This window comes from Priapulus caudatus, unplaced genomic scaffold (genome assembly GCF_000485595.1).
Source record: "Priapulus caudatus unplaced genomic scaffold, Priapulus_caudatus-5.0.1 Scaffold292, whole genome shotgun sequence".
NCBI lineage: Eukaryota > Metazoa > Priapulida > Priapulimorpha > Priapulimorphida > Priapulidae > Priapulus > Priapulus caudatus.
The window spans coordinates 240,685-263,532 of NW_014577353.1; the positions used below are offsets into that span (position 1 = coordinate 240,685).

The 22,848-nt window shown below is 47.5% G+C and overlaps 1 protein-coding gene across 2 annotated transcripts in view; it reads right to left on the minus strand.

Moving 5' to 3' along the window:
- The window catches only part of LOC106808652 (prospero homeobox protein 1-like), an 86,903-nt gene extending 69,089 nt beyond the window's left edge, over positions 1 to 17,814 (minus strand). For both annotated transcript variants that reach the window (XM_014811460.1, XM_014811459.1), the window contains exons 1-3: positions 17,744 to 17,814; positions 16,747 to 17,598; positions 11,233 to 12,549 (exon numbers count right to left, since the gene is read on the minus strand). In XM_014811460.1, the coding sequence (XP_014666946.1) occupies positions 11,233 to 12,549; positions 16,747 to 17,598; positions 17,744 to 17,746 (2,172 nt within the window). In that variant the 5' untranslated portion in view covers positions 17,747 to 17,814. The remainder of the gene's footprint in view (positions 1 to 11,232; positions 12,550 to 16,746; positions 17,599 to 17,743) is intronic.
- Between the last annotated feature and the right edge of the window lie 5,034 nt (positions 17,815 to 22,848).

Sequence of the window (22,848 nt, forward strand, 5' to 3'; positions counted from 1 at the left end):
TAGCAAGGTACTAATCACGCCCAGGTTACACGAACGACAACAACAATGTTTACGTCAGAAGAATGACATTTTAATTTTAAGAACGATAGACAATTTGATATCTCGTCTGGTGCAAAGTAACCGTGTTGTGGAACCCATTTATATTAACGTTATTGTGTTCATATAAAGGGACCCTATCACGTACTCTTTTCTCACGCCGGTAAAGTAGGTTCTTAGATTTTAAAAGCATAAACGGAGTTATGGAATATTTACTGTCATGGCGGCGGCACAGGCGGCTCATGAGCGCACACCGGCTATCGTAGGCCGCCACGTCGTGCGCACCCGAGGGTGCGATGCTTAGCCTCGTGTGTGTCACGGCTCCCCGGACAGTCAATGACACCAGGTCGTATTTCTGCATTCTCACGCAAGCGTAGTTCCTCTCTGGAGATAGGCAGTATATGAGTCTGAGAAAGGCTCTGTCAACACAGCTAATTGTGATGTGTGGGGCTGCGCTGTTCCAGAAACGGTCTGGTGCAAAATGCACGCCAGGCTAGTTACAATACCGCGAATAATGATGAAAATATATCTAAAATATCCTCATTCGCAAAATCCCATTTGAACTATATATATATTTGCATGTATATATATATATATATATATATACATACATATATAATGTGCACACGTGTGTTACCGCGCGCATGCGCGCGTGTGTGTGTGTGTGCGTGCGTGCGTGCGTGTGTGTGTGTGCGTGTGTGTGTGTGTGTGTGTGTGTGTGTGTGTGTGCGTGCGTGCGTGTGTGTGTGTGCGTGTGTGTGTGTGTGTGTGTGTGTGTGTGTGTGTGCGTGCGTGCGTGCCCACCCACGTGACTACCAAAATGCGTGCACGTGATAACCACAATCATGTATCATAACAAATATGGTGGATACACTAAAAGATGATTTTACTGGCAGTTATACACTATTGATTTACATTATTAGAAATCTCGTGTTAGAGTCACCAGTGGTACATAAACACAATTTTTATCACTTTCTAGTTCATACACGCAGGCATCATCTGGCATTAAAATAGCAGGCCGCATTCGCGACTGATTTCAAGTTGCGATGACCCCACAGTCGCTGGCACGCAACTACCAACGAAAATCATACGCGCATGCATGTACGTTATTTTTGTGTGCGTATATACGCATAGCTTTGTAGGTCATGCAGATGGAAAAACAGTCGGGGAGTTACAGAATTATCTAAAGAAACATGAAATTATCCAAAGCCATGTTAGTTCATCAAGAAAATACGGATGGCAAGAATAGAAGACAAAATGAAAAAGAGAAATGGTAGAATAGAAATACCGTTGTGAATATAGAAAAGGACAGGGTTGGCCACATATATGCAAACGGACACTGCCTGTCCTGAAATAACAATAATGCTAACATAAAATAGAGAAATAAAATAGATAGAATAAATAAATAAACACACACACGCGCACGCGCACGCGCACGCACACGCACACGCACACGCACACGCACACGCACACGCACACGCACACGCACACGCGCACGCACACACACACGTATAAGCCCCTATAATCATCGGGCAGTTTGCCACGCGCTGACCGGCGGGGTAAAAACACCCAAACAAGTGATCAGCCCGTATTCGCACCGTAATTTCGATTATTCAGCGAGCCAAGTGTTGCCATTGTGGACCATAAGCCCCGTCCTTTTATTGTCTTTTATTACAGTCTTTATTTGAACCTGTTGTGGAACCAGCAAGGATATAAAAAGCAGGGGGCCAATCCTTAGCAACAGAGAAATGTGTTTGTGTGTGTACGCGTGTGCTTAAACAAAGGACACTGTCATTAAGAGGGTCACCCACCTCGTGCCAGCCATTGGCTTTTATTAGCACTTCCTTTTCACCTAATAAGAAAATTACTTTCATATGTATTCACGCTATGTTTGCCCAATCATGATAGGTTATTCACTCAAGTATTATAGGTTAACCGTCTTAAGTCAATAATCGCTACCGGCCCAACGCATAAACCCAGGCTAAAATTACCGGAATAACTGCCATAAACAATTATACGATGCCGGAGTAGTCAGATGCAGACGCTTCCCGCTGCCGGCGATGTATGAAATAGACAGGTGAGCCGTGCACACCTGGGCTTCTGCTGCCGTGGCAGGCGCGCTGGCGGACAATGTACCAATATCAGGGCAGGCCTAATATCAACCCAATACACGCACGACGCATGTGTTTCCACGGCAATAGGAAATGAAGATTTTAGGCCTTTGTGCGCAAAGGCATGGCTCTTAAAAGGGCAGAACTCAGAAATCGACGGTATGTTTGCCAAGCCAGCCTCTCTGCCAGGATGTGCAGCTAACTATATATATATATATATATATATATATATATGTGTGTGTGTGTGTGTGTGTGAGAGAGCTTCGCGGAATGAACGACTGATGAAATTGAGACTCCCGCCCCGCTGCGTAGGTGTGCGTAACCGATAATGGCGGTCTTAGAAGGCGCGACGGAGCGCCTGGCATAATTGTCAGTCACCGAGAGTCAAGGTGTGCGCACAAACATTTCATTAGCGCGACACCTAAGTGCTGACTCACGACCAAAGTGCGGCCCTTGCTCATTAAGCAATTTTCGTAGTTTTCCAAGTGCATCTCCTGGACGGCAGTCACACACATCTGAAGGCTGGTCTCCACTGCCCTGAAGGCATCGGCAGTAGAGAGAGAGAGAGAGAACAGAGAGACGGCGAGAGAGAGAAGAGAGAGAGAGCGAGAGAGAGAGAGAGAGAGAGAGAGAGGAAGAGACAGCCCACTAGTCTGTAATTTTCTTCGTGCACTTACAGTCGCGTCCGCCGCCCGCCTATCAGGTGGCACGGGTCTCCCGTTTGTCTCCTGCGTATACTCACTACGTCCTTAGACTGTCGACGCCCACCTTAAATCTTTGCAGCGTAATATTTGACAGTGCCCGCCCGCACGCTGATGCTTATATGGCTGTACTTATCGGGGGAGCTTAGCAGAGTGGTCGAAAATGACATTTGTGCAAAGAGAGATTATCAGCTAGAAATGGCAGCGACCGTTGAACTATTCCTGCTTAGAAGTGGGAATGAAATGGATAGGAATCACTACAAACAGAATTTAATATTTTTGTACCAATATTCAGTACAACAATTTTCATGAAGGGGAGGGTAAATATATGAATTGCTTTAGAAAAATAAATGAACAAAATAAATAAATAAATATATATATATATATAAATAAAATGAATTTAACTGTGCACAAACAATGTGCACAATGATTGTATACAATTCATTAATCACTACAGCCGTAATTAACTATATATATATATATATATGCAATCCACGCACGCACATACACATCATAAACGCGTTATACTGACCCAACCTTGATTGAATCGGGTTTCTGATCTAAATTTCACCATGAAATCATTTCCCTTTAACACAGTTGCGATCTCACGCGCTGATATAAATTTGGCCCCTACCTCGAATATTGTAACCGCAATACTTTAATAACTACTTTAACGAAGGTGTTTCCGTACTTCTCGTGCGACACACACAATTAACGAGAACATTCGCAACAAGTGACGTCATCGGACAAAGAGAAGCGGGTTTGAGGCGGTCTGAAATAGCCATTAACAGCAAAGGGTAGATCAGGCAGAGCCCACATCGTGACGCCGTATCATTCAATTAACTCCATCTCTCTCTTTGGAAATGCGCGAAAAATTGCAAAGGAAGGTGCCACGCTGCGGCGCAATATTTCGCAACGCTCGCAATTAGCCGCCGTGACTGCTACGAGAGCGGCGTGAGATTGTAAAGGAAGAGTCAAACTGGGGCCGCCATTATCGCCTAAGTGGCGCTCCTCGGTTCGCAATCAACTTATTCATTTTCGACAATTAGCCGCGCGTAAGACGGTCGCTAGGCACATTGCCACGGCGCGTCGGGTAAGCGTTTTTCGCTCCCGCAACAGCAGCAAGCAGCAGCAGCTGCAGCGGTAGCAGTGGTAGCAGTATAGTAGTAGCAACAGCAGCAGCAGTAGCAGTAGTAGTAGCAGCAGCACCACCACCACCACCACCACCACCACCAGCAGCAGCAGCAGCAGCAGCAGCAGCAGCAACAACAACAACAATAGGCACCACCACCACCAGCAGCAGCAGCAGCCAGCAGCAGGCCACCACCACACAACCAAGCCACACCACCACCGACCACAGTAGTTAGGCTAGCAGCAGTAGCCAGCTAGCAGTAGGCAGTGCGGAGGCACGGCACACACCACCACCACTCAGCGAGCGCCAGCATGGCAGCAGCACCACCCACCACGACCACGCACCACCACCACCATCCCAGCCAGTAGTACGGCAGCAGGCAGTAGGCAGTAGCGTAGCACGTAGCAGACCAGCCACCAACCAGCCAGCAGCTAGCAGCAGCAGCCCACCAACACACCACCACCACACGCACCACGCAGTAGTAGCAGCAGCCAGTAGGCAGCACCACCACCACCAAGGCAGCAGCAGCAGCAGTAGGTGGAGCGAGCAGCAGGCAGCAGCAGTGCAGTAGCAAAAGTAGACGCATAAGTAGCAGCAGCAGCAGCAGCAGCAGCAGCAGCAGCCAGCAACAGCAGCAGCAGCAGCAGCAGCACATCCAGCCAGGCAGCACCAGCAAGCAGGCAGCAGCCAGCAGTATCAGCAGCTGCTGCTGCAGCGGCACGCGGTCAATCACCTTCGCGACGGCCACACGCTCCGGCGCGCGGCGTGTTGCGCGCCGCCGCGCGCTGCTACGACGTCTGTTGCTAATGCCAGAGCAGCGTACGGCGTGCAGACGCTCACACCTCCCGCTCGACGCCGCCCTCCTGTAAGACACGGACGCGACGTCGGCGCGTAGCGCCGTCTCAAACGAGTTTTGTTAAGACGTCCGGTTCGTCTTCGTTATGGGCAACATGGCGCCGAGGAGACGGCGTCTGCTCCGAGCGTCGTCGCCGCGTCTTGCAGTGAAAGCCGGCGCATGAGCGAGAGAGGATGAGAGACGAGTAGGAGGGAGAGCCAGGCAGACGACGGGGCGACAGCGGCGACCGCGGTTCTCGGGGATGGGGCGGCGGTGGCGACGGCGGCACATGTAAGCACTTACGGACGCGCCGGATGCACCCGGGCTCTGTCCTTGCTAAATGAAGTGCATTTCCAGAAAGCAGCGGCACGAGCGAAGACAGCAGCAGCCAGGCAGCAGTGAGCGAGCAGCGGGCAGGAGCAGCAGCAGCAGCCAGCAGACAGCGGCAGCAGCAGCAGCAGCACAGCGATGACAACCACATGCAACCCGCAAGCAGCGCACATAATCGCGCCCCGTTAAATGGCTCGCATTTGTCTTTCTGCGCAGTTTGCCGTGTCGTCGCGCGTCGCGGCATAACGAACGCACGCCGTGCAGCGTCTCAGACGTAACGCCGGCTATGTAGAAATATGTCTCGACTAGCGCAGAGGCTGTGCTGCGTTTAGTTGGCTAGCAAAAAATTCAAACTTGCGGGGACACATGTGAGGGAATTTGAGGCACGGTGCAGAGCTGCTCCAGTGCCGAGATAACACCTGTCATTCTAATTCGGCAGCCATAGAAACTGTAATCTGATACCCTAACCGTCCTTTTTATTTTACACTTACAAGCTGAAAATCAGCCTCTCGTCGAAAGAATAACTAGATAAGCAACCGCGCCTATAACGAGTATGATCAAGCGAAACAGTAACGCGATATGAACGTGGATAACGTGTAGGGGCGCGACAATGGGCCGAGGCCGAAACCGGACCCATGAGCGACGAAATATGAGGTCTGAGAGGGCGGTCATCTGTCAACCAGGCCAGCGGCGTGCCTACTCGTGTAATACAGTACGCCGCGGTGCGAGCGTTTAGCCTGGCATTACAAGCACGCCGCATCGAACGAATATTGATTATATGTGGCGTTATTAGCCATAGATTCATGACCATCATTGGGCTCGCGAAGTGTGCCGCCTTACGTAGGCGATATTCCCACCCTGACGGTTGTCGTTATGACGCGCGCGAGCCCAGTTTTTTAATGACATGTCGTTCAGATGCTAAATGTAACAGTTGGCCAACTCCTCAGGCCCAACTTTGGGCGTTTTGTCCGACACAATGGCCGACTTGTCCAGCTGCCCTCCAACGTTCTGCACTTCATTCTATTCTTACCCGCCGCTCGCACTTATTCACGCACTTGTATCAATATTGCCGCGCAAGACGCATTACTAATAATCGATTTATATCGGCGCGGGGGGTCTTTCTTAGATATTATTTCTCCGGGGCAACGGTGACGGTCGCCGCAGACGGGGCCTTTCTCGCGCTTTAGGCCCTGCGTGGACCGAGGGCGCAGGAGGGGGAGGGCAGAAATAAAAAGCCGCACTCGCTACACGCGAGGCTAGCAGCAGGGCAGGGAGCACGCCAACACCTGGCGGAGACAAAGGACGGCTAATGTCTCCGCTCGTTTTCGTTCTTATCAACAAAAGCGCCGCCACCTCCTGACATGATTCATATGAGATAAGCGCTATTGAATATGCAAAATCCATGCCTAAACGGACACTGAAAACGGGAGCAGCGTGCGCCCCTACAATTCTTCACAATCCAGCATTCAGCGCGTCAGTGGTGAATGATGCCGATGTGCGGCAGTTCGCAGGCCTCGAGCGCGGATGCGTCGCCGACGATCCCCGACGTCCGTCTGCTCATCTGCCGCCTCTAGATCTCTCTGTCTTGTGTAGTGTGGTCTCTCGTCTCTCGTTTTCTCTCGTGTCTCATTCTACTCTCTGTTTCTCTCGCACTCGATGCTCTTTTCCTCTATCTCTCTCTCTCGTCTCACTCGCTATCTCTCTCTCTTCTCTCCGCTCTCTATCTCTCACTCTCTCTATCTCAGCTCTCTCACTCTTATCTCGCTTTCTCTCTTTCGCCACTCCCGCTCCATCTCTTCCTGTACTTTTCGCTACCCTCCTCATCTTTTCGCTTCTGCTCACTGTCTATCTCTATCTCTATCGTCTGATTATATATCTCCTTTCGATCTATAATCTCTCTCCTCTCTTTTTTTGTTCTCTCTTCTCTCTTGTGCATCTCTAATCTCTTTTTATTTAGCTGATGGCTCTCACACACACACACACCGCGCACGAACGCACGCCACACATACGGCCTCGCTATGCCGCGCACGCACGCACGCCACACATACGCCTTCGGCGTTGCACGATGCGCGACGCAACGCACGTGCGTTGAGCGGACGCACGCAGCACGGGGTCGGCACGCACACACACACAACGCACACTTTCTCTATCCTCTTCGCCCACGCGCGCCGCTCTCTCTCTCTCTCTCTCTCTCTCTCTTCTCTCGTCTCCTCTGCGTCTCTCTTCTCTCTCTCATCCGTCCTCGTGCCGTTCTCTTTTTTCTTCATTTCCATTTCTCCTTTCTCTTTTCTCTCGCCGGCTTCTCCCTCCCCTCCCCTCTCGCTCCCTGCTCTCTTTCCTACGCTCGTATTCCTGATAAAATTGTTGTCTGTCTCTGGCCATTGACACTGAAGTACACGCAGCTGTTGCGAGTTTCACATCGCAGGGAAGACGCGAGACTCGAGCTTGCGCGCCGCGCGGCATATAATGGCCCGCCTGCGCCGACCGTTTAGCTTACTGGTCGGCAACGACAGGCGGCGTGTCGTCTGATATCGCCCCGCGCCGCGGTCCCCAGAGGGCATGATCGAACCGTGGCATGTAATTCGAAGAAATCCGGTACGAAATCTTCCCACAGTCGAGCATCCTCTCTGCACAAAAGACGTGCGCGCGGTGTGTCCAGTGGATGACATCGTCACCGACAACCGCTAAGCCTTCCATTACCTGCCTAATAGGCAATTTTCTCGCGAATGCCAGCGCCGGCAGACGTCGCGACATGCGGTATAAAGGCGACGCGAAACTTCGCGGTGGGGGTCGCCACAGGTGAATCTCTTCGTCCGTTGTGCAATGCGGGACGGATAAACGTGGGCGAGCGCCGTGACAGGCAGGGCCGGCGCACTATGCGAGCGTTATTAGCATGGTGTTCTTTTGTTGCATCTGTGTTGATCGTCGTCGTTAGCAGCTAAGTGAATTAATGCATCTTGTGTTTGGCATCTCGCGCGCGATCGCCGCCCCACAGCCACTCCGCAAACAGCGCAACGCGTATTCTGGAGACATTTCGCCACACTTTTGTTTTCACAAAATGGCAAATGTTGCTTTACTTGCGTTGGTCTATTCAATCAGAGTGTCGTTCTGTCAACACGGGTGCGTAATAAAAGTATTTACCCTCGCCCATGCTTTTGTGCCACAGCCATTTTCCTACAAACACGAACGCCAAAATTCTGGAACACACAAAGCTATGCGCTCAGGGCTGTTTGCGCAATTTCTCTTCATGCTCGATACTGGCTGCGCGCGTTCTTCCAATCAAAATAAATTAAACTGGACTTCTTCAACAAAGCTGCACGCGGCAGAGACACCGAGAATCACAGCTCTTGCGCTCACACGCCTGCCTGCCTGTTATATGCCTGCTGGTCTCCCCCAGGGCCGGTCTACTATGATGCGCGCTTACGTAGCGTACTACCCTATGGTCCCCAGGGTATCTACCGGACGTTATCCCTGGTACTATCTAATAGCCGGGACGCGCTTACCTCGCCTACTCCCACCTAACGAGTCTAAGGGAGGTCCGCCTACTGCCTACTCCCTAAACCCTAACCCTAACCCTAACCCTTTGCCCTAACCCTAACCATATCAAATAGTTACCAGGGTACGTTCCGGCAGTACCCTGGGAGACATAGACCCTATGAGCCCTACTAGCTTGTCTCTGTGTAACGCTAGCTGATGCTGTGCGAATGTCTCCCTCGCTTGCCTTCCTCTGTTCAACCCCCTCTACCGGTCTCTTGCTCTCTTTCTCCGTGTCAAAAGAGGAGGCCTATTTCTCGCCACCTCTCTGCTGTTGTATTTAATTGTGGGACTATCTCCGCCACCCGTTCTCTACCGACATCTCTCTCTCCCTCTCTTCTTTTCTCTATCTCTCTCTCTCTCTCTCTCTCTCTCCCTCTCTATCTTTCGCTTGCTCTGTCACGCCCCTTCTCTCTCCACCAACCCTTCTCTAGAATCTGTAAGGCGCACTGTAACGATATCTGTATGATAAGATCAAACATGACCCTCGCCCGAAAAACTGCATCTATGGATGTCCGCGATATGACAACATTAATCATATTCGTGATTCCGGGAGATGTCCCTCACTAGAGACACACACATATGCCCCCGTGCGTGAGTAAGCGGGGTGGGTATAGGCATCGATACAGGTGACTCGAAGCTACAACAACAGCGCCAACGCCAACAAGCGATCCATTAGGGCTGTTGAGTGAAAGACGAGGCGAAAGCGATCATTTCAATATTATGCCGAAATTATCATTCGTGATCCGCCCCATCTCCTTGATTTATGATAATATTAATAAGATGGTGCAAAAGCGCGGGAAACCCGAGCTAGAACACACAGCTGCTGCGGCGAATGCAAATTCACTGCGGTAAAGAACTATTAATGAAGTCGTGAAAGTAGAGAAGCCCCGATCATTGTTTTGCGTTAAAGCGATCGGTTTCCCACTTAATTCAATAAGCTGCGCATTAATTCCATTTCCCTCCATTTTCTGAATGAATGACGTGATACGATACCCCGGCAAAGCGTAAGGAAATTATTAAAATATTGCCTTTCTAAATAAACCGACCGGCCAAGCAACGCGACTATTGGGATTCGTGTTGGTTTACCATATTGCTAATGATGTGCAGATCATCGTATATTGGTGACCAGATCAGGAGGCTATTGACAGATGACTTACGCTATGCCCCGGTTGCCTGAGCATCGAGCGTACGCCGCAGCTGCGCTTGCCTGCATCGCCACGGCAACGAGGCAAGTAGGCGGTTGGTGGGCAGCGGTTTGCTAGGCGCTACGAGCGTGCTGCACGTTCGTACGTTTTTCGTGCGCGAAAGAGCGGCAGCGTGCGCGCGCGCCGTGACGCGGGGCCGATCTGTCGGCATGGAGGCGGCAGCGTCAAGCAGTGACAGAGGCTGGCAGGCACGCTTGCGCTCGAGGGTCATAATATATAGGCATATTATATTATATATATAAGCTATATATATAGTACAGCTATATATAGCACATAGCTATATATATATATATATATATATATATAGTCGTCACGCCGCCATTGCTGTTTGTTTTACGAAAACGAACTTTCGGTCTAAATTAAACGTCGATTAGCGAGAAACCTCGTACACATAATATATAGGCCTACTACGTACTTACAAAATCAACGTAAGGTATCGTTTCGAATTTGCATATAAAAAGTTAGTTGGCGTCTTAATGGGATAGGTCGATGCCATCAAACGCTTCCAAGAGACAAGACACGAGCTCAGCCGTTTATAGGATTAATGACACATCCGATGCTACAACGCGGGTATCACGTTCAATGTACACAGATAATAAATTTCTTTCGGTTATAATGACGCGGGGCACAAACAAAAGGATCATTAAAGCTGCGCACCGTTAAACCCCATTCGCATTTCGACATTGCTCTTGCTAGGTTGAGTGATAGCAAGCTGGTTTGTAATAGGATAGTATCAAACAACCATTTACGCATTGACATATGAATGGCGGCTTCTCGATGAATTATATACCACAACATTGCCAGTGCACTTGCTGTTTTACTACAGCTTTTAACAGCAGCTTGAAACTGGTTTTAAATCGCAGGGCGTGTTAAATTTTTAATAACTTCAACGCCCCCTTAAAAAAGTTAAATTGGAACGCATGTCCGTTATACATATGTTATACCTTAGTTGGCAAAATAAATTGAGTTTTAATGGTACCTAATACGGATGACCTTATGTTAGAACTAGATCAGGGGAGATACTGTGTATTAGACTCATGTAACAAGCCCTACGGGATACAGTTGTGGAAAGACGCATGTATACGTTAGTCATATATGTACACATGGTAATACTTCTGCTCATCAAAACACAGATAAGATAAAGCTCTAAAACATACACTCCAAGAAATATAAGCTATAAAGGTTATATAAAAAGAACAGACAGGTATAGATACGGAATATTTACTTACCAAGAGATTGTAAACTATCAGCTCTCTCTCTCTCTCTCCTCCTTCGCTCCCCTGTTCATGCTCCCTTTCCCTCTCTCACTGCAATACTACATAATTCGATTTAAAAAAAAGGATATTTGAGGCATGCCCTGGTGATCGTAGGTGGGGAATTCTCCTGAGCCGGATCCCTCGGAGGGCCCGTCATAGCCACCCATGCTTTCATTCTTCATGTTGTACGAGTAGCCGTCAGGCGAGTTGACTCGTGGCGACTCCTGCATCGGGGAACCCGTCATCGGTGTCATGCGCCGGTCGAAGACCGCATCGTCGTCGCCGCCGCGGACCTCGCCAAGACTCGGGTTTGGAATCGCGACACTTGTCAGCAGGCTCATCGGCGCCATCTGGTAGGGGCTGTCGCCAACGCGCTTCGCCGGCGCGTCGTCAATGTTGATGCGCGTGCTCGTGCGTGGCGACAGTCGCGTGTCCGTCACCTTGTGGCGCTTCTTCTTCGTCGGCATGACGAGCGACATCGCCTCCAGCTGCTCCATGTGCTCCTGCATCGTCGGCTTGTACATCGGTGGCGGTGGCGGCGTCGGCACGCCACAGTGGTTGTAGAGACCGTACGGCGCCTGCATCGCGAAGAACGGGTGACCGTTCGGCAGCGGCGGATGCATCATCGCCTCGTACTGCACCGGCGGCACGCACATCTGCTGCGGCAATGGGTACTTCGGCTCCATCTTGCCCTTGTCGGAGATCTTCGTCGGCGCCATCTTGCTGCGTGCGCTGGGGCTGTGGCCAACCGGACCGGTCGGCGGGCAGAGGCGGTCGTCCGAGAGCGCGGCGCGGCGCGAGCGCACGTGCAGCACGAAGCGCGCGACGATCGAGTCGATGATGAGCGACACGGACGTGACGAGCTCGGCCTTGAGCGCGTGAGCGAGCGTCTCGATCTCGGCGTCGGTGTAGTGCACCTTCTCGTGGAAGTTCTTCGCGGCCATCTCTTGCTCGCTGACCAGACGCCGCGCCTGGTCGATGAAGTGCGAGGGGTCAAGTCCGTCCGGCGGGCGGGCGGGGTCTCCGGCCGGCCGCGCCTCACCGTTCCCCTTTGGAGTGCTGGCCAGTCTTGGTGGGGCGGCAGGTCTGCGCATGTTGTCAGTGTTCTCGTTGGCGTCGGTGGCCGCCTCGACCTGCTCCTCCTCGAAAAGAGCCGTGTAGCACTGCTTCATGTGAGACAGCTGGTTCTGTAGTTGCTGAAGCTGTGAGCGAAGCATCTCAGCCTCGCCCGTAGCGCCGCCCCCCGCAGCGCCACCTTCCAGCTTGAAGGGTTGCTGTTGCGGCACGTACTGCTTGCGCTTTGGCTTGCGGATGACTGGCGACAGTCGGTTGCTCTGCATGTCACCGGATCTTGCAGGAGACATGCGCATGCTCGTCACTATCGCGTCGACTCTGGCTCTCTTTGCCTGCAAAGAAACGTACGGAGAACTGTCTTTCAAAGCTGTATGGAGGTCACTGGTAGGCAATGATGGTCGAAGACAAATTGTATAATAGAGACAACGTTACTCAACAGAAGCAAGGCACAGAGACGTTTCCTTCACACCAGAGGTGTCTTCGGCAACAGATGAATACAATGTCTGAAGCACAGCAACAATAAACAGTAAAGTTACTGCAAAAAGTTATACTTTTCTGCGAAGTCGACAAGCCTCGAATAGTCGAATAATAAGGAAAACGTGTAGATAACTCACGCAGGCATAACGGGAACCTTATTGTTCGTTTTTCCACACACACACAGTTGCTACGGAACAAAGCTTCTCTGCCGAAACAGAGGTCACTTGTGAAATTAAGAATGGAAGAAATACAATGCTGATAACAAAATGTGAGACTGAAACAAAGGCACAATTCTGTCCGAAGTTGCACAATGAACTCACTCTACCATGTGTTCCTGCGATCAAACAGAGATCCCTAGCGATTACATGAGGATATTAACCCTGTAAAAGTAATTGTCATCCAAGTTTGCTATCGCGCAAAACAGTTTTTTTTCTGAATACGGCCATTGTTAACGAAGATTTACAGAAACCTGTTAGAATTACTGTTCTTTAGCTTTATTGCTGCAGAAAATTGAAGATAATTTCCTCCACAGTGGCAAAACCGCTTGAAAAAACACATCATACATCTCTCCCTGTGTGACATTGGGTCGGAACTATTTAATCGCAGTATTCAGTATTCACATTTCCTAGGCGAAGTGTGCCCGCGCGTGCGTGCGCGCGTGTGTGGGTCCACATGACAGCACAGCCAACAAGTACTTATATATAAAGAGAGACAGCGTGTGTATGCGTGCGTGCGTGCGTGCGTGCGTGCGTGCGTGCGTACTCGCACATATACAAACTGCTAGCAGCGTTTATTGATTCACGCAATATATGTGTTTTATCCAATAACTTGCACCCCACTTTGCTCATATTCCCAGACCTTTATATGAAATTAAACGTACCAGTGGCCCACAGGCCGTTGCTACAACTAATAAACTGTGTAACCCTATAGTAGAGCTTACAGCTAGAAATTCCAAAACAGTAACGTCTGAAAAAACGGCCCGAAATAGTTTAATTTTTAAACAAATAAGTTAATAGTTAGGAAGTAGCGAATAAATAGGTTGTATATGTCACAGGATCTCTAAACTACGACACATGAAAAGTGTCATTATCTTGTCACTGTGAAAACATACAGCACCGGCAACACGTTTTAAATCCTTTGTAAAAACTAGGTTTACCTCAAATACTATTGTCCGGTCACAGTAACATACGTATGTTAGATCTGTCTATGATTTTCTTTTTTTGTAAAACTACCAGTCTTTAATAAATAAAGTTAAGAAAAAATTAAGTTATTCAAATGTCAAGAAAGTTTTTACTCTTATTTTACATTGCCCCACCCCCCGAGAAAATATATTTTAGCTATGCTGCCATTTGGATGCCTCTATATAGACGCATAAGTTTTTCAATCTGAGAAATATGCATAAATACGGGCACAAGTATCAAATCAATATCATATGAATTGCTTTTACAGGTAATATAAAAAATGGCATCTGCATGATCAGGCTATGCAAATATGCCAATTACAAGAGTTTAAAAAAATCAATGCAATATTATTGTAACTTTACCCATAACCGTCTGAATTTCTGAAACTAGCAATTAGGTGACTTATGAAAATTTGATCATCCTATCATTAATTTAGGAAATCAATAACTCTAATTAAAAATATATTTACTTGTCTTGTCATCAGACAATTCTTAAAATATGCCCTGCAGATAAAATAGCATAACAACGGTGGAAAGCTCACAAACACTCATAGCACCGGCTAGCTAGTTCTGCGCTAAATAGCAGAAACTGGCAAATAAGTTTTCGTTTTAAATGAAAGAAAATTCCGAGACGTTTGACGACAGTAGCAAGCTTGCGATGGAACAAACTAAGTTTATCATTACACTGTTTAAAAACTTATAGTAGGCAGACCAAGATTTTTTTTGTAAAACAGACTTGTTAATCATGTGTTAAACTTTACTAGTTTTAATTTTCATGGTTCTTAAAATGAAAACCAGAATCAAAGTTTTTACCACACCATGATCGTCAAATATATATTGAAGAATTCGCGTAGGAAAAAAGACGAATTTAAATATATAGTAAACTTATAGTAAATTAATATTTCTGAATCGTCAATTAAATAAATCCGGCACCTGGGATTCATTCGCGACATTCAACCCACGTGTTCACTTTTTACAAATTAATAAAAAGCTTGAATAAATAAAAATCTGATTTCCTGTACTATATATATAAATATAAACGTGTGTCTGCGAGCATGCGAGCGTGCGTGCGTGCACGCGTGCGTGTTTGTGTGTATTGCGTGCGTGTGTGTGTGAAAGAGAGTATGTGCGTATATGTGTGTGTGCGTGCGGATGTATGAGGGTGGGTGGGTGTGTGCGTGCGTTCGTGCCTGAGTGCGTGCGTGCGCGTACGTGTATATATAATATGTATGAGTGTGCGTAAGCGTAAGGGCATATCCATGCATGCGTATGCCTACCTGCATACGAAGTTGCGTGCCTGCATAAATATATAATTGTGCAATGTGATTCCCAAGTCTAAGTCTAAAGGCCATAAATTGCAAGGAACTCGGTTGCGTAGCAGTGGCCCGCATTGGGTGTTTGCCTCCGCCGAGCTGGCACGGCACGGTCTGTTCTAACACAACTATCAACAGGATCCTAATAAAGCATTTTCAGCAAACCTTCTGCTTGGTCAATATTGAAACAAATGCTAGGGGGAAATTAATACAAACAGATCACGACAAACAAAAACATTTTCTTAATATATCAAAGTCAGATCAGATATTTTCCGACTTTCTGCTTCGCTTATGTAACGTAAGGCCGACAAACAAGGAGAGCCAGCGGGTAGGTATAATGCGGGCTAGGCTCGGTTTAGCACGCGTGGCAGATGCGCTGCGGTCAGAACTGCCACAAGGTATCTCACATGACGGCACAAAGACCTCTCTTGTCCGATCAGGCAGCGCAGACGCGCGTGCACACGCACCTCACGTACGCGCAACCACGCGCCACAGCTACCACGAACACATAAAAACACTGAAACCGCTTAGCTTTATTGAAGGACTACCCGACGACCCCCCCCCCTCCTACTACGCGCACAGCTAGTACGTGTACGTGTGCAACTGTTTACGGAATTGCTGAGCTATTTGCACGAAGTGAGGTAATGTGCACAAAACCAGACACGTATGCGCGCACGCGTGCATGGTGTACGGGTCTCATACCGCGGCGTTTGCCACAATCGATAGGCACGTAAGAAACCAACACGCAACTGGCAGTTTTTTCTAATGCAAATAAAATCAATGTATCTGATTGAGCGCAAACTTGTCTCTGGTACATGTGTCTCATCTATTTTTAAATGATAAGCTTAAAATTAATGAATTAATAATACAAAATACACGCTTGCATGTGAGCAGTGCAACTTAGCTGCCATATCTAATTTGCCCTTTGTTCTGTTATATATTATGCGTACTCTTACACTATGAGAATTTTCCACAATACAATTCTACGAGTTTTTTGTCATAACAATCTTCAATTATTTACACAATCAATAGTCAGAGAACTGGAAAAATCGATAGCCTTTAAAGTCTCTAGACACAATAAAAATAAACTTCTTTAAAAAAATACAAAATCTAGTAACTAAGGATTAGACAAGTGGCGAGTTAAAATTTTACGCTCATTTTTACCTGCATTCTTTATTATAGTTTGATATTAGAATTTGCATTTTTAATAGAGATATTTTTTATGTAGGGAGGGGGTCATGGATAACACAACTGTCTCTTTAAAACAATCTTCAAATATAATTACTTATAAGGCTACAACTACAACCTACACAGTACACTATACTACTACACTACTACAAACTACAAACTACAATCTTTACTCTACTTACTTACTGTACTTACTATACTTTACTCTACTATCTTTAAATAAAATTAGCTACGATTACATAATCACATCCTTCAAACATAAATCTACATAAATTTTCAAGAACTGGAACAAACCCAGCTTGAAAATTAACATAGGAAGACGTGAAGGCAAAATGAAAATGCGTGACGAAAACACAATTGATCGTACTCACCTGTACGGAGTCCTCCTCGTATCCGTTGTTTATGTTACTGTTATTGTTGTTGTTGCTGTTACTGTTGTTGTTGTTGTTGCTGCCGCTGTTGTTGTTGCTGCTGCTGGTGGTGCTGTTGTTGTTCCCACTCGTGACGTTGCTAGCGGATGCTGGGCGTGGGTTGGCAGTGGCCGTCGTGGGGGATGTTGTTGTTGACTCGCAGGCACTCAAGCTGGTCTGGCCCTGCATTGCTTGGCCGTCGTCCAGTGTCTCTGATTCACTGTCCTCGGATGACGACTCGCTCATAGCACGCTGGGTCTCGCATGACCCATTCTGCTTGAGTGCTTGCTCCTGCAGGAGATGGCTGATGATCGTACCGGGAGGTGGACTCGTCTTGTTCAGCAGGCGGTGGTGGTGTCCCTGCCGCTCCTTGTTCTGCAGTATCTCGCGCAGCAGTGTCGACCCGTCGACGGACGGTAAGTGTTCGGAACGATTCACACCGCCGACGCCGCCCGTTACAAGTACATTCCCACCCTTCCCGTCCAGCTGATCAAGCTCGGCCGTCTTGGCCGCGATGCTCTCACGGATGAGGTCGTTGATGGAGCGAACAGCCGGGCTGAGACAGTCCGGCCTGAGAGGCGGTGAGGCGAGGCTGTAGCCGTTCGTCGGCCGCAGCGGCGAGTAGCTGGTGATCGTCGCGTAGCTGTTGCGCGGCTCCCCGGCGTCAACTCGTTGTCGCGTCCGCTTCACTTTCTTCGCCTGCTGTCCCGCGAACAGTCTGCCCGTGTCGACGCCCGCAGCCAAGTGAGAAGAATGGTCGCTCTCATCTCCGGATGACATGCTTACGCTGACCTGCCACCTGTCATAGCCCGCCTGAAACATATAATTACCCGGAGCCTTTTCTTAACAACAATAGACACTGCGCTCGCGCTCTGAAACAATAGCGACGCACAGGAAGTCATTATTTTCGGGGGTAGGGGGGGGGAGCGAGGTGGGCGCAATTTTCTAAGGCACTCACCATGAGAAGGGAGAGAGGGAGAGAGAAAAAAACGCACGCCTCGTTGTGCAGCCGGCAGATTACGGGGTGTGATTAGATAAAATATTAAGCTCTAATGTGTCACACTTCAGTAATCGGCCTTCCTGTGCGGAAAGCTCACCAAAGCACATGTTCAGCATTTTATAGCGTCAAGGCAGCCGGACACTCCTCCCACAGCCACCGATCCATATCTTACAGCCAATGAGAAAATATGCCTCATGGATTTGGCACTTCCCACGCGCACCCAGATTGCTCCGCTGCTCATCAATATCTTCAGAAACATCGCAGCACACGAACAGGCAGGCAGGCACACACTCTGTACGTACCGCGGGCTGCATTGTCCAGAGGTGGCGACGAAGAGCGAGCACGCACGCGAGACAGAGAAAGAGAACGAGAGGGAGAGAGAAGCGCGGCCAGACTGAAGAGAGAGAGAGAGAGAGAGAGAGAGATAGAGAGAGAGATAGAGAAGGATGAAGGAGAGTGATAGAGAGATAGAACGAGAGCAAACGAAAAAACGAACAAGAGAGAGAACACAAATAGAGGGAGAGAGAGAGCGACAGAAAGAAAGAGAGAGAGAGAGAGATAGAGAGAGAGAGAGCGCGCCAGAGAGAGAGAATGATTGAGAGAGAGAGGGAGAACTCTCACAACAAGAATCTCAATAAGAACAACTCTTGACAAGAATTTAATCTATACGTACTTTTGTTTTAGGTAGGTATATACTGTCCGTAAAGCTGTACAGTAACATTATGCCTATATATATGACGCCCACACTAGACACACAGTTCCGCATATACAATGTCTGACTTGTACAATCCTCGGTAGAAATAATGATCACATGTATGCACACTGCCATATATAGCTATTGTATACATTAAACAGGATATACTGCCTGCGGATATCATGTTATTATTATATATATATATATATATATACATATACATATATATATATATATATATCAAGAGTCCATAATAGAAAATTCAATTTCTATTATTCTCTATTTCTCTATTCTATTTTATTCTATTAATCTAGAATTTTATATTATGGACTCTTGATATATATAATATAGTTCTCTCAAATAATATCAGTTACTAACTACAGTACTGATTGTTGTTTTTAACTGTAGCCTTGCAGACACAGGTGAAGAAAATGCAAATTTAGACTGTTCCGGCATATTTTTAATGCTAGAGAATGGGGATTATTGTATGGAACTGCTCGGATTTAAATATAAATGAGGCGCAGTTTCTGAATTTCAATCAAGACAAATGCAGGAAATACTCACTTGAGACAAGTTAACCATTACGTGTCTAAATACAACTGGACTAAATATCGATGTGTGATAAGAACACAATGCATTAAAATCAAACAAAGAAACACAATGCAACCGAATCAGGAGTCTATCAATAGATTATGATATTAATATATTGAGATTAATATATTGATAGACTCCTGACCGAATGTTTGATAGAACGTGTCTAATGCTAAAAAGAATGAAAACAGAAAAATAGTACATATATATATAGATCACGTTGCTGACCTATGTACTGTGATTTCTTCTTCGCCTTGGCTAACTTATATACATATACGTTAAAGTACAAAACACGTACATAAAAAAATCGCCGGAATGTTCTTTCGTCTGACAGAGCATGTAGGCAGCAACTGTCTGTTATTTATTATAAGCGCTGTAGGAGAGCACTACTGCTGATCATGACCTTGATCACAGGAGCGGGGAAGAGACATCTCTACGGCCGCGTGGGGTTGCTGACACGAAATGACAGGAAGTCGTACAATGTGAGAGCAGGCGGCGAAGAAAGCAGAGGAAAGGGAAGTGCATCGCTGATAAAACCGGGGCTCACTTGACAATCGGCAAGATGTTTAACGCGCCCGCTAAACGCCGCGTTATAGCCACGACCAACCCACACCACCTCCTCGACCACGCGCGACGAGCCGGCCCTCCCCCTAGCCCCGCCCAGCGACGACTGTCGTCAGGCGCCGATCGCGACGCCACCTACGGTCGCGGCGGCACAGCAAGTTTCGATGAACCTGCTTCAGCCGATAAGGGCGACGCTCAGCGAACAATGGGCGGCTCGGAGCGCTGATCCCTCCGCCATAAAGCCCATAAAACACTAGTGGAAGGAAGTTCCAAATTAAGATAGGACCCACGACTGAATGCAGATCCCGCCGCGCAGAAAGAAGGTGGGCAACAATATCGGATGAAATCTACGGCATTATCTAAGGCACCAACAGAGCATGACTTCCTCTGCCAAGCCACAATAGCAGGCCTGTGAATGGCTACAGGGCGAACAATGGACCGTACTTTCGCGCCGCTGCATAAAAGACACAGAAAAGAAGCAGTTTAACTTCCCTGTAACCACCGTAATTGTGATGGAGCAGTTAAACAATTTGTAGATGTATAAATGTATGATTTTCGCCATTATATCTGTCATATACATCTCCAGTTACGAAGAGCTTTCACCCTATCGACCCTCTCGCTCCTCACACATGTAGCTAGGTCTGGTGATTGTGCTCGTTCGTCCGCATTGTACACGCCTGTCGGTACCCCTGGTACACGCAGGTCAAACGAGGTGACGAGTCAAGATTATGAGGCGTGGGTAATTACAACAGTGCGAAAACCAGTCTCTGATTCGTGGCTGGCATTGTTTTTCCAGTGTGCACGTGTACTTGTAACCGCGATAGTAATTAAACGATTGAAGCGAAACTAGAAACTACTAGTAGTTAGTATTGAGGAGGGGTGTGGAAAGCGGACAGGCACTGAGGTGATGACAAAACGAATCCACTATTGAATGTATGATATAAGTATATATATATATAATACAATATATATAAAATATATATATGTATAATTAGCATTAATGTTGCCTACTGATTGCAGTTACCATTAACTTCTGGCAGCTACAGAGACTCGCTAACTCGTACAATGACATGATCGATTTACCAATGGATATTTGCATAGAAAAGCGATATATAACTCCTGGCTGCATGTATTGCGCATATACGAAATGCAAATATTGGTTATATATACATAGAGTACTTATAGATGATGTTAGAGATAGTTCTTGTGTAAGATGTAAACAGTTAAGATAAGTTTTTTGAGGATTACGTTATGATTATTCCAAAAAAGTCGCCCCCAGGAGTAATAATAGGGATTATCCTAATAATCTACTCCTGATATATATATATATATAATAATATATAGAATATATATATATAATTATATATACATGAGCGCGCGCGCGTGGTGTGTGTGTGCGCGCGTGCGTGCGTGCGTGCACCGGACGCACGCACGCACCACGCACGCACGCACACACACATGCGCATATGCATTTCTATAACATCAAGAGATAATAAATACCTGCATATAACATGTGCAATACACCGCATCAGTTGAACATCAGTGAGATTTAATAGCGAAATTTAACAAAGTAAATATTTCTATATTAGCCAAAACAACCTACAACTACTGTATCTACAACAATAGATACATTTTCATTTCATGAAAAGGGAACGTTTCCTTCTACACCTAATATATATTTGCGCATTCGCGTACACGAACTAGAAGTGAACTCCGTTTTATTGAACGCTGAAAGTGTATACCCGTATTAACAGCATATATTAGCTTCATCGTTAACGAGCTACCCCCACTCACCCTTCGATCCCTCCCTACCATCACTGCATAAAGTCCCCACTGATTATCAGCTCTACTACAGCAATATGATGACATCGCTCACTCACACACGCGCCCGCACACACACGCGCTCACGCACATGTGAACGCGGATGAGATGCGAGCCTCTATTCTTGTCTGCGGGTAATTTCTCAGAGATGCACCTGGCCAAGAGCCGCACCTGTGGGAGCTTGAGCGTCTGCTCTCGTTGCCAAGCGGAGACAGCACGACACGCGCTCGCTCTCTCCCGACGGCTGCCCGCGGCACGCACACTCGGGGTACCCGATGCGCTTGTATCAATTGCAATGTCAATCGGCTGCCACTTTCTGCTGCCGAATCATGGGAACACGGGATGACTTAGAGACGCACGATAGGCAAACAATGGCGGTGAATCAATAACAGCAATTGGCTTCTTAATATCCGCTCTGACATTTATCTACTTACACTGCGTGTTCAAAGAGAAATCAAACGGCATGCACGTCTTTGCCACCGGGTGCCGCGGTCGGCCGTAGCTAATTCAACGAAAACAGAAAGAAACTCGTTCGACGCAAATGCGAATCTGCAGAAGTCATATATCTGTGCTTGCTCTTGCTGGATTCGTGTGCGGGCGATTTCGTGACATTTGGCCGTGACAACTAGCCTCCGAAATTGAGCCTCCGAAACGCACCACCACCGCAGCGCTGCTAGGATACCGTAGTTTGTGTTTGAGCAATTATCTGGATAGACACATGAGTCGCACAGCTGACTGAAGACAGATGAAATAGGGGAATGGCTCAGTACTATGTCGGATGTTATTGGCAGTAATAGCGAGATAGAATCTTTCCATGTTTGATAACATGTTTCTGAGGTATGATCTATCGATCACACACAAAAGGTGCAATGTGCATTAAATACCTGAGTTCTAGTAAAATGTCACGTAGCTTCCGTTTACATACACTTTCGCACGCACACACTATCACAATACAGACGGAGGTAACATGTATCTACATGCGCCCGCCCAACACGCACGCACGCACACACTCTCACGATACAGACGAAGGTAACATATGTATCCCCAACACGCACGCACGCACTCTCACGATACAGACGGAGGTAACATATGTATCCCCAACACGCACGCACGCACTCTCACGATACAGACGGAGGTAACATATGTATCAAGAGTAGATAATAACAGATGTTAAATAGTACATGTTAAATTATCTACTCTTGATATGTATCTAGATGCGCCCGCCGAACACGCACGCACACGCATATTCACGCACGCGCAATCAAACGCAGCCACGAACACACACACGCACACGCATGCATGCATGCATGCACGCACGCACGCACGCACACACACACACACACACACACACACACACACACACACACACACACACACACACACACACACACAC